Source organism: Ochotona princeps, chromosome 4, assembly GCF_030435755.1.
Source record: "Ochotona princeps isolate mOchPri1 chromosome 4, mOchPri1.hap1, whole genome shotgun sequence".
Classification (NCBI taxonomy): domain Eukaryota; kingdom Metazoa; phylum Chordata; class Mammalia; order Lagomorpha; family Ochotonidae; genus Ochotona; species Ochotona princeps.
The window spans coordinates 5,095,187-5,107,523 of NC_080835.1; the positions used below are offsets into that span (position 1 = coordinate 5,095,187).

General features: G+C 56.8%; 1 protein-coding gene across 2 annotated transcripts; it reads left to right on the plus strand.

The window, feature by feature from the left end:
- The first annotated feature begins 4,104 nt into the window (after positions 1-4,104).
- SLC25A45 (solute carrier family 25 member 45) lies at positions 4,105-7,778 on the plus strand. Of its 2 annotated transcripts, XM_004596682.3 has the most exons (6): positions 4,106-4,197; positions 4,717-4,760; positions 4,935-5,006; positions 5,208-5,393; positions 6,762-7,020; positions 7,409-7,751. In XM_004596682.3, exons 1-6 carry the CDS (start codon positions 4,161-4,163, stop codon positions 7,675-7,677), a joined length of 867 nt encoding a protein of 288 aa, XP_004596739.2. In that variant the 5' UTR covers positions 4,106-4,160; the 3' UTR covers positions 7,678-7,751. The 2 variants fall into 2 exon arrangements, with proteins under 2 accessions (XP_058518777.1, XP_004596739.2); XM_058662794.1 differs by lacking the exon at positions 5,208-5,393 and having other exon boundaries at positions 4,105-4,197; positions 7,409-7,778.
- Positions 7,779-12,337: the final 4,559 nt, after the last annotated feature.

Sequence of the window (12,337 nt, forward strand, 5' to 3'; positions counted from 1 at the left end):
GTGGTGAACGGGATTGGGGAGGGGCGCAACCTTGGGCCTGCAGGATTACACCTCCGGCTGCCAGAGGCGAGCCGAGGGCTGCGGGAGAGGACGTCTAGCTTGGATCCCGAACCCAGTCCGCCATGTGCCCATGGCTCATGGCGGGCTGGGCCCGGGCAGGCTGTGCCTGCTGGCCGCCCGGCCGGGGAGCTCTGGGGTATTGGACGTCTGAATCGCTGCTGAGATAGCTCTAGAGTGACCCCACTGTTTCTGGGATCTGAGTCAATCCTAAAGATTCCCAATGCCAGTAACTCTTCCTTTGAAGAACTTCCAATCCCTTAATAATGCTGAGCTTTGAACACCTATCAAGTAAAAGATAAGCTCCGGCTTGTCTAGCAGGCTGGCACCTAATGGTCCTCGGAGCAACCACGTGCAGGTGCGTGATTTACGGCTAGGAACGGTCCCAATCTGGGATGCCACAGCTGGGATGAGGTTCCCACCAAGGGGTGTATGTGCTGGAATGGGGGCTGCGTTCTATCTAGGAAACAGTTGTAGTCACCCGAGGCACTAGTGTGGGCTGGGATTGGATGCACCAGGCCGGTTCAGATCCCAGCACCATCTGGTGTTATGGAGAAACAGGGTAGATGTGGGACTGACTAGGCTGGGTCTCAGTCCCCTTCTGAGCCATGTGTGAGCTGTATGTGGGTATGGACGAGCCATGGCTGGGCTGAAACATCCAACAACAAGAGTCAGAATGGGGTGAAAGCCAGCCAGGAAAAGCCACTGTTCCTGCTAGGACAGGAGGTGAACTGAGTAGGGTTGGCTCAAGAACCCCCTGGCAAGCGCAAAATCTGGCATTGGGAGGGGTTCTGATGGAGGAGCCTGGGCAACTCCTCTGGCAGGACACAGTCCCTGCAGGTAAGCGCGAGAAGCATGATTGGAAACAGCCCAGAATAGGCCATGGAAAGTTTCCCACTGGCATGCATTCGGCATGGGTCAGGAGCAGACCAGGCTGAATCAGTTCATGTCATCCTCTGGCAAATCCGATCACCAGAACAGAGTGTGGAATGGGCCGGGTTTGGTTGCGACAAAACCAGTACACATTATGGAACGCCAGGGCGTGGTTGCCTGTACTGGATATGAATGCAGCACCCATCCAGCACACGTGAGATCCAGGAAGGGAGGGGCAGAGCTGGCGGGGGGGTTAAGGGGCTGGTCCCCTCGCTGGACAGCCACTCACACTGGAGAGCGTGGGCTGGGATAGAGACAGACACGACTAAGCAAGGCTACAACACCTGTGCGCTGCATGTGGACTAGATCAGGGCCACAGCATCAGCTGGCAGAAGCTGGCACTGGGGACTAATTCTGTCGAGTCAAATCACAGGACCACCTAAAGAGTGCATAAACCGGGACAGAGAGACCTGGGAGGGAAAAAGTGGGTTCCCCCTTCTTGGGGAGGGCATGAAAACTAGGACGGGGGCTGGGATGGCTAGATAGAGAGGTACTCAACAATATCTGTGAGGGCTGGATGGTTGAGTTGGTTAGATAGAACTAAGCTTTAATACCCATTGACAAGTACCAGAGTCAAATGGGATGGGGGACAGATTGGTCTTCTGCTACACATACTGGCAAACCAGGGCAGGGGGCGGTCTGGTGGGGGTTATTGTGGGTCGCCCCGACGAGGCTGCAGCTCCCACTGGTTGATGTAAGGGCCGAACCAGACTGGACTGCAACACCCATTGGTTCCAGTGCAACTCGGGACTGAAAACAGAACCAACCCAGCAGTTGCAACCACCAGCTGATCGGGGTGATGGACTGTGCCGGACCCTGGGCTTGCTAGAACATACAAGAAACTAATCTGGGAATACCTCAAAGTATCTTTGGAGATCTCCCCACTTGAACTGCTGGACTCAGAATTCTAACCAAGAAAAGACAGAAGACAGAATAGGACAATCATTCATCTCAGCTACATGTTGGCAGCGAAATATGGGACAAATGGAGACTTTATGATGGACCATATCAATCAGTGGACGACCTCATCGAGCGAAACTGGCAGTGACTCATAACTGGAGAACTATTAACTCCACTTGAGCACATATCCCAGAGCATGCCCCACATCGGGGACTTGGGGTGGGCGGGAAACCAGGTGGGGCTTCTCCCTCAGTGTCCCACTCTACCTCAGATACATGATGGAAACAATATGGACATAATAGCATTGCCCACTTCCCTATCCCCCTGAACCTTTTTTTTTTCTTTTTCTTGTTTTTCCTTCAACTATAGTTAACTATGTAAAGATTGTCAACAACAATACAATACAATGGATAAAAAAAAAAAACAAACAAACAACAACAAAAAAAAACAATGCAGGACTGGGGCTGGCGTGCAAGTGTGGCAGTGTAAGCTGCTGTCTGTAACTCTGGCGTCCCCATATGGGTGCTGGTCAGAATCCTGGCTGCTACACTTGTGACTCAATTACCTGCTAAAGTGCCTGGAAAAGCAGCAGAGGGGCCAAGTGCTTGGACCCTGCATCCCATGGGAACCCCGGGAGGAGTCCCTGGCTCTGCTTGCCCCTGGCCCAGCCCCAGCTGTTACTGCAGCTCTGAGGAGTGAGCCAGCAAGGGAAGGAGCTCTGTTTTCTTCCCTCTTGCTGTTTCTGTAACTGTGCCTTTCAAATAAATAAATAAGTCTTTTAAAAAAATATTTATTTGAATGGGCCAAGCCGTTTCCTGTGTCTCCTCATCTCAGCCTCGTGGGCCCCATGTGTGGAAAGATGAGAACTCCAGCTGTGGCTTCTTACCAGGAACTTCTCTGAGTGGTTTAATCCTTGGGATGCACTGAGAGGTGACTTATGTTGTAGTGGGTTACGCTGCCATTTGCCTTGCCTTGGCATCCCATATCTGAGTGCTGGTTGGAGTTCCAGCTCCCTAATACACCTGGGCAAGCGGCACAGGATGTCTCAGACACTTAGACCCTGCCACCCAAGAGGGAGACCTGGGTGGAGACATTGGTCCCTGCAGTGGATGGTATGGACGGCAGTGACCAGCCCAGCTTGTGCCTGCTGTGGCCAGTGATCAAGGATCCCCAAAGCCTGCGGGGGGGGCACTGCACAAGTGGCAGGACTGAGGGAAGGGGGCAGTCGCCTGTTGCTGGAGGCCTCTCCTCAGGGTAGTCTTGGAGCAGTTTCCAGGAAAGGAGGCTAGAGATGAGGCCCTGCTTCCAGGAAGCTGTGCCCCCATCCCCTGTGAGCAGGTGGCAGGTGCTGCTTTGACCAAACTGAGAAGGTTGGGCATCCCAGGAGGAGACGCAGAGTGACTGCAGGACCTGGAGAGGGATGCAGGGACCTGGCCAGGCCTGCGGAGGGGGAGCTGGGACGCAGGGCTTGACACCACATGCTGCTCCCTCAATTTTCCCTCCATTCTCCTCTTTCCCCACTGAGATACGGCGTCTGAGCCTCACAGGGAACTAAACAGCCAGAGGGCCTCCTGGCTAGACAGGCAGGAGCGAGAGGGCTGGTAACAGGGAGTCAGGTGGGGGCCTCCCTGCAGCGGAGGTCACCCCAAGGTGACACATCAGCCCAGGCTGCAGGGGGGTGAGGCCCTGAGGTGGAGGAAGAGGAGGGTGGCTGGGTGCAGGGGTGGACCAGACCAGAGGTGGCAGAAGGGGTGGCCTGCGACAGCTCAGAGGGCTCGGGAAGGATCTGGTTTCCCATTCTCTCTAATTCCTAAAGAAAAGCAGCCCAGGAGGCTGGTGAGTTCAATGTCAAGTCAACGAGAGGCTTCCTGCTGTGTCATCACAGCCTTTGAGCAGGACAAGGGCCTTTGTGGACACATAAGCGTTTATAGTCACCATTCCTCTCTGCTGGGATGAGGAGGCTGCAGGCCACTGTGCTGTGAGAGAGCACCACAGGGACACGCCTGGTGGCACGCCTACCCAGCCTTGTCTCCAAACCAAGGCCGCAGGTGGCCTGCCCCTGGTGCCCCGCCTCTGCGCACCACCTCCTCCTCAAGCCTCAGGGTCACTGAAGCTGACTGGGCACCGGGCCATCTCTTGCCCTCCAGCCAGGGTTAAATATTAGTGGGGAGTTATCAGCCTGGAGTCGGGGGGAGGAAGTGGAGGGGAGGGTGGAATGAAATTTTCCCATCACCTCTGCGTAGCCACCACTTCCCGCCCCAGCCCCGACCATGCCTGTGGAGGAGTTCGTGGCTGGCTGGATCTCTGGTGAGACAATCTCCTGTCCTCTGTCCCCACTACTTCCCCCTCACCCTCAGCAGGGGACACTTCTTGGGGAAGCGGGCTGACACAGGAGGAACTGCAGTGCCCCAGGGCCAGCTGTCCCCAGAAGGGCGGAGGGGAGGGAAGGATGGTGCGGGGGCAGGTGTGTGTGTGTGTGTGTGTGTGTGTGCACTGCTTACGTGTCCCCAGCCCCATTCTGCCTAACACCTGCCAAAGGCTGGAGAGGCGAGGAGCAGCTGCACCTGCAGCCCCGGGCGCCCCCACCTGTGAAGCCTGGCCAGGAAGCAGCACACCCCGGACCCCACCTGCTGCCCTGAGTCCCTCTTGGCCTGTGCCTACCTTGGCACTGGGTCATACTCCCAGGGCCCCAAGGCTTGCCATACTGTGTGCCCAGCCCAAACCCCACGAGACGAAGGAGAGGGGTGTTGTGAACCCTTCTTTCTCTGAGTACAGGCTTGCTTCCAGGGCATGAAGCTGACTCATAGCACCTTGTTGTCACCACAGGTGGTCTGGGCCTGGTCCTGGGGCACCCCTTCGACACGGTAAAGGTGAGTCCGGGAGAAGCGCAGGGGAGGGACAACTCCCACCGGCAGGCGTCGGGCACCCTGAGCTGGGGACTGGCCCGTGGGGGCTCTCTGCTGCCCATAGCTGGCTGCTCGAGGGGCAGGAGGGCAGAGCAGGTGCCTGCCCGCCCATGCACCTGCTCGCCTCTCCCCATGCAGGTGCGCCTGCAGACACAGACCACGTACCGGGGCATTGTGGACTGTGCCATCAAGATCCTCCGCCATGAGTCGGTGGGTGTCTGCGTGAGGGGCACCCAGGGCAGGGCTGGGACCCTGGGTGGAAGCCTAGGGTCTCCAGTGGGGAGGGCAAGGCCACCCCAGCCTCACCTGCCCCTACCTCCTGTGGCCAGGTTTCCAGTGGAGGCAGAGGGGAGGGATGACTCCTCTATGCGGTCACCACTGTTGGTCACTAGCGACCCCATCTCGCGGCAGGTCCTGGGCTTCTTCAAGGGCATGAGCTTCCCCCTGGCAAGCGTGGCCCTGGTCAACTCCGTCCTGTTCGGTGTCTACAGCAACACGCTGCTGGCACTCACAGCCACATCCCACCAGCAGCGGCGAGCCCAGCCACCCAGCTACACACACATCTTCATCGCAGGCTGCACGGGGGGTGTCCTGCAGGTGAGAGGGCCAAGTGGCTGGCCCTTCCCGGACCCCTCTGGTGACCTGTAACAGGCTTTTCTGGAAAGACCGGACAAGCTGCTCATGGCAGTCTGGCCTGGCTGGGTTGTGGCAAGCAGGGAGGGCCGCGCAGGACAGAGGGGGTGAAGGCAGAGCTGGAGCCCAGGGGGCTGAGCTAGAAGGAGGGTGGACTCAGCACTTGCAGCCTGATCAGGCTTGCCCACCTGCTGCTGCGGTGACCTTAGCTCCTTGAAAACTGCCAGCCCCAGCAGAACTGGCACCCACTCCAACACCTGTCACACCCCAGCCCCTCCCAGCTCAGGCCTTGGCAGTGTCTCATGGCAGACAGGCTGTGTGTGTGATTGCGGACAGGCTGTGTGTGATCGCGGACAGCTGTGTGTGTGATCGCGGACAGGCTGTGTGTGTGTGGGGGTGTTGGGAGATGTTCCAGACTACAGCTTTTGCTGTGAACTGAGTTTGAGTGAACTGAGTTTGGTTCTCTGCCCTGCATTCCCTGGGCTTGGGTGGGAAAAAGGGATATTTCCCAACCCCCAACATGCAGAGGCATGCCCGCTCCATTCTGCATCCAGGGTTGTGGTCTGGGGTGCCCTCCTTAGGGCCCCTGCGCCCCATGCCATGCCCTGAACACACTTCAAAGGGTGGAGCATGAGGGCAAAAGACGTCCCTGCTCATCCCAATGAATGATTAACGAGACCCCACAGGGCCGGCTCCAGCCCGTCTTGTGCGAGGCACACGCCTCTGCTCGCTCCAGGAACACAAGGGCTGAGTCAGGTGCTCGGCAGGGTGCAGCACAGGGCAAGTTCAGGACCCTGCTGCGGGGGTGGGGGTCCAGGGCAGCTGCCCATCCCTGTGACCTGCAGAGGGGGCAGGTCACTGTGGGGACTACCCAGAAGCCCAGCTGTAGCGCCCCCAAGTGCCAGCCCTGTCTTAGCCCCCAAGCAGGGGCCAGGGGCAGCAGATCCCACCGGCACTCTCTCCAAGGACCAAGGCCAGAGCCACAGGAGTCCTGCCCCACACACCTCAGCCTTTACCTGCCCAGCACAGTTAACCTTGAGCTAAATTGCAACCCAACCCCGCCTGATTCCATATGCTCCCAGAACTGACCCCACCCCCGTCCTGGGACCCTAAACCCTTGTCACATCTGCCTCAGCCAGGGGTCAAAGCCTCAGGGTCTGCCCCACTCCAAGAGGAGGTGGCTAGCAGGGGAGTGGGGGACAGAGGGAAGAGAGGTGGCTTGCTGCACGTTCAGGGCTGCAGCCAGTCCACTGGCTGCCCGGCCCCTTGGCCGGCAACACAGTAAGGGACCCGATCCTCCCAGGGCCTTCTCCATTGCTTCCTTTCCGACAGGCCTACTGCCTGGCCCCATTTGACCTCATCAAAGTCCGCCTCCAAAACCAGACCGAGCCAAGGGCCAAGCATGGGAGTCCCCCGCCCCGATACCGCGGGCCGGTGCACTGTGCAGTCACCGTGTTCTGGGAGGAAGGGCCGCGCGGGCTGCTCCGAGGCTCCTGGGCCCTGGCGCTGCGCGACACTCCCACCCTGGGCATGTACTTTGTCACCTATGAGTGGATCTGCCGTCGGTACACGCCAGAGGGCCTGAATCCCAGTAAGAGGAGCTCCTGGGTGGGAGGGGAGGTGGAGAGCCTAGGGGGAGAGAGGGGGATGAGGGGGCAAGCTAGGGATATAGGGGGAGGTGGGCCTGGGGGTGAATGGGGGGGCCTGGGGGTGAATAAGGGAGTGGGAGGTCTAGGGGAAGTGGGAAGGGGATCTGGGGGGCCATGGGGGAGGCAGGTCTGGGGATGGCATACAGGGAGGTGGGCTGGGGTGGATTAGGGGGAGGGGGTTTGGGGTGGGTTAGGGGGAGGGAGCCTGGGGTGGATTAGGGGAGGAGCCTGCTGGTGGGACAGTCAGAAGGGGCCCGGGTGGTGGGGGAGCGGAGGTGGGTGGAGGTTGGGGCGCTCCAGGCCTGACCCGGCCCGGCCTCCCTTCCCCAGGCTCATCCACCGTGCTGGTGGCCGGGGGCTTCGCGGGCCTGGCCTCGTGGGTGACTGCCACGCCCTTCGACGTGATCAAGGCCCGGATGCAAATGGACGGTCTGCAGCAGCGGGCCTACCGGGGCTTCCTGGACTGCGCCGTGGTCAGCTTCCGACAGGAGGGCCTGGGCGTCTTCTTCCGCGGGCTCACCCTCAACACCGCCCGCGCCTTCCCGGTCAACGCTGTCACTTTCCTCAGCTACGAGTACCTCCTGCGCTGGTGGCGATGAGCCAGGCAGGGACAGCAGCGCCCAGCGGCTCGGTCCTCCCTCCCGGGGCCGTCCGCGAGGCCAGGGGCGCGGGGACACTGCGGCCTGTGCCTGCTGGCCCCTCAGGGCCTCGGCTGGTCCCGTCAAGGACACAAGGCCGCACACCCTACCCTCCGCCCAGCATGCGTCCTCCTCAGCCTGCTCCCTGCCCACTGGTCGTGCAGTGAATCCGAGGTGACCTGCCCGTGACTGGAGGAACCCCGAAGCCCCTTTGCCCGGGGTCTCCCCATGTCCCTTCAGCTCCCAGGAAATCCCATCAGCTCCTCTGACCAGCTCGGGTTCCCTTGGATGCTGCTGGTCTTTAGGGTCACCTGGCGGGGTTACCAACATGCAGATGGTTGGCCACATTTTATGATCCAGTTGACTTGAGGGGTTTAGGATGTCCCCCTCTTTCCCTGTGTTCTTTGCTTACACCCCTCACTCCTCTTAAACGTGAGATCCCGAGGCATCCCTTAGCCCCCTGTTGGCACACACAGGTGCCCCACAAGCACCTGTTGAATCAATGGATTGGGTGAATGGATGGCAGGAGACCTCCCCGGCCGCCCATGCAGGAGGCTGGGATGGAGTTCCTGCTTCCTGGTTCGCGGCTGGCCGCCTGCATCTGGCAGCTGTGGGTGGCCATTTATGTCTCAGCCGCTCTGCCTCTCAAATAAATGAACAAATCCTTTTTTTTTTTTTTAGAAAAAGACAAGAAAAAGAAAACCTGTGGTCTTCCCTGATTTCCTTTGGGGCAGCGAGGTCCAGATCAATTTGGATGGATCTCATGTCAAAGCCACAGCCACGGCTAGCCTGGCAAGGAGGGAACCCCAGGAACAGACCTGGGCGCGCGGCCTGAAGTAGACTGGGTCGTGTTCGTAGCGCCCCCTCGTGCCTTGCTAGACTAATGACAACTTTCCTCTTTTTTTTCCCTTCCTTCCCTCCTTCCTTCTTTCTCTCTCTCCTCCCTCTACCTCCTTCCCTTCCTCCCCTCCTCCGTCCCTCCCTCCGTTCCTTCCTATATTTATTTATTTTTATTGGAAAGACAGATTTTACAGAGAGGAGGGACAGAAAGATCGTCCATTGGCTGGTTCACAACAGCCCCAGCTAAGCTAATCGGAAACTAAGAGCCAGTGGTTTCCTCCGTATCTCCCATGTGGGTGCAGGGTCCCAAGGCTTTGGGCCGTCCTGGACTGCTTTCCAAGGACGGAGCCTGCTTTCCAAGCAGGGAGCTGGATGGGAAGTAGAGCAGCTAGGATACGAACCAGAACCCACATGGGATCCCTGGCGCTTAAAGGGGGGAGGATTAGCTAACTGAGTCACAGTGCCAGCCCCAATGTATGATTTTTTTTTTTTTTGAAGACTAATTTATTTCTTGAAAGAGTTACAGAGAGACACAGAGAGCATATCAATATCTTCATCCGCTGGGTCATTCCTCAAATGGCCACATGGTCGGGGCTGGGTCAGGCTGGAGCCAGGAGCCTGGAATTCAATGCTGGTCTCCCACCTGGGTGCAGAGTCCCTCAGGCCACCGTCCACTAAGCTGATTTCCCAGGAGCACCAGTGGGGAGCTGGGTGGGAGGTTGAGCAACTAGAACCTGAACCCAGGCTGACGTCAGTGACGTGGGGGATGCTAGGGGTTCCAAAGAGCAGCTTGGCAACCTGGCCCCAGTGGGCCTTTCCCCTTTATCCATCCATGTCCCCTTCCCGCAGCAAGCCCAGAACCCTGTTCCCTGGGCAGGGCAGTGCCTTCTTGTGCCGCCCCCACCCAGCTCCAGGGGAACAGTCCCTCCTGCACGCACGGGCACAACTTCTTTCTCATCTTGCTACTTCACGCTCATGCCACCTGAAGTTACCAAGTACACATGGGGGCCCAAGTGTACGTGTGAGGCTCCAAGAGGCAAAGTCTGCGTGCCCAGTGCTGGCATCTGGTTCTAGGACAAGGCCCACCCTACAGGCCGCACATGCAGCGAGTTCTGCTTCCATGAACAGATGTGATAGGCCACAAATAGGAAATGGACACTCTGGGATGAGAACGGAAGGAAGCCCTCAGCAGCTGCCCCACTTGCAGCCAGCTCCCTGCTGGTGTGCCTGCATCCCTGCCCTCAGGTGGGAGTACTGAGGGAGCGCCGGGCCGTTGGCTTAGGCCTGGCTCTGACTATACAGGCCAGCTGGGGAGCGAGCCAGTGGATGGGAGTTCTCCTTCATTGTGCCTTTCAAATCTTTCTTTTGTGCAGCTCTGGGAGGCAGGTGGCGCTACGGAGCTCTGTCGCACTGCTCTGGGAGGCAGGTGGTGCCACGGAGCTCTGTCGCACTGCTCTGGGAGGCAGCTGGAATTGCCTCCGTGGCTTTGGTCAGATGTTCAGACTCTGTAGTTTTGGTTGTGACATTTACAAAGAGCTGTGTTGGGCCCAGCGCAGTAGCCTAGTGCCTAAAGTCCTTGCCTTATACGTGCCAGGATTACATATGGGTGCCGGTTCATGTCTTAGCTGCTCCACTTCCCTTTCAGTTCCCTGCCTGTGCCTGGGAAAGCAGTCGAGGAAGGTCCAAAGCCTTGGGACCCTGCACAGCTTGCTCTCTCGCTCTCTCGCTCTCTCGCTCTCTCGCTCTCTCTCCTTTTAAAGACCCAGGAGAAGTTCCTGACTTCTGATTGCCTCAGCTTGGGCCATCGCAGCCACTTAGGGAGTGAACCAGCATCCTTATGGAATGGTACTGATGCAGACAACTACTGGACTTTCAGAATTTGAGAGGATCAGTGATTTAGGATGTGTGCAGGTGCCTAGCAGAAGGCGTGTTCTGGGCACAGCATGAGGAGGTCAGGGCTGCTGGTGGCTCGGGCACTGGGGCCACTTAGAAACACCCACCTTCCTGTGCAGCCTGCCTCTGCCGGGACTGCCCTGCTATGTTTGCTTCTCTTTCCAGGCCCCTCTATGGCAGCCACATCCTCTCCTCTCTTTCTTCCACACCTCATCTGTCCCTCAAGTTTCAGCTCTAAATTTGTCCCTGCTAGAAGTTTCTGCAGGTTTCATGGAGCCACTGAGCTATTATTTTATTTTATTTTAAATTTTTAAAGCTTTTATTTTAGATGATGCTTCCATAGTTGATCAGGGTGGGAAGGATCAAGGATCAGGGGAAAGTGGGTGTGATTATTGTTTCCAAGTTTTCAATTTCTTTTTCTTGGATCTAACGGGAGGGAGACCAGGGGAGAAGCCACATGCAACCTAACCATCCCAGCACCTGGGCATGGGCAATGGCCACCCAATATCGACCCAGGGTCCTGACGTGGCGTACCATTTTTTGCTTTTTAAAAAGATTTACTTGGGCCCAGCACAATAGCGTAGTGGTTAAAGTCCTCGCCTTGAACACACCGGGATCCCATATGGGTGCCGGTTCTAGTCCCAGCGGCCCCGCTTCCCATCCAGCTCCCTGCTTGTAGCCTGGGAAAGCAGTTGAGGACGGCCCAATGCATTGGGACCCTGCACCCACTTGGTAGACCCAGAAGAGGTTCCTGGTTTCCGGCTTTGGATCGGTCCGCACCGGCCCGTTGCGGCTCACTTGGGGAGTGAAACATCGGACGGAAGATCTTCCTCTCTGTCGCTCCTCCTCTCTGTATATCTGACTTTGTAATAAAAAAAAATAAATCTTTAAAAAAAAAAGAAAGAAAAAAGAAAAAAATGAATCAGTACGAAGTGATGGTAATTAGCATATGACTGATTATAAGATTTAATAAAGAATTTATGATATATGCCTTTATACATTCCTTTCATTTATGAGCTTTCCTTTTAATTCTGTATTCTTGATATTTTAAGTAATATTAGTTTAGGTTTAGTGAACACTGATTCTGGATATAAGTAAACCACCTGTCGCTATGTAACCACACGTGCTGCCAACCATGGCCTCAGCCGGGTGGCTGCAGGTCTGAATGAGTAATGCTTTGCCTGAAATGTTTTCTTTGAAGTAAAATCATAATAATATTTTTTAGGATTGTTTTTGTATTCTCTTAACCATGAAGTTTTATGAAACAATTGGATGTTGTACAACGCTTGTGATGATTTCTGTGTAAATAAAGCAGGCCGCTTTTTTGAGTCCATGTCTCTTGTCTTCTCGCCGCTCCACGCATCCTTTGCGAGCTCTCAAGTCAGCCGGAGCTGGTCTCTGGCACCAGGAACCAGGAGCTGCCTCTGGACCTCCCACGGGAGTGCCAGGTTCCAAAAGTCAGGAGCTTCTTTCGGGTCCCTCACGCGTGGGCCATCCTACACTGCTTTCCCAGGCACATTAGAAGGGAGCTGCTTCTGAAATGGAGCAGCTGGGACTTGAACCTGAGCCCATATGGGATCCTGGCACTGCAGGTGGAAGCTTAGCCTTCCGTGCCTCATCACAGTACTTTCTAGAAGCCTTTGTCAGAGCCCTTACCCAGATTCTGCTAGCACTGTTTGTGAGGGCCTGCCTGGCCCAGATGCCACCTTGGTCACGTAGGAGCAGGGATGTTGTGAAATGAACAAATGAGAAAATAAGTAACTGGCTCCTTTCTGTTTCCCAAAGTCTCCCGAGCATGTTACCCACCCCAGTGCCCCAACCTAGGAGAGAGGCAGTCTGCTATGCAGGAGGCAGGGACCACTCCCAGATCTCTGTCCTCAAATTCCTG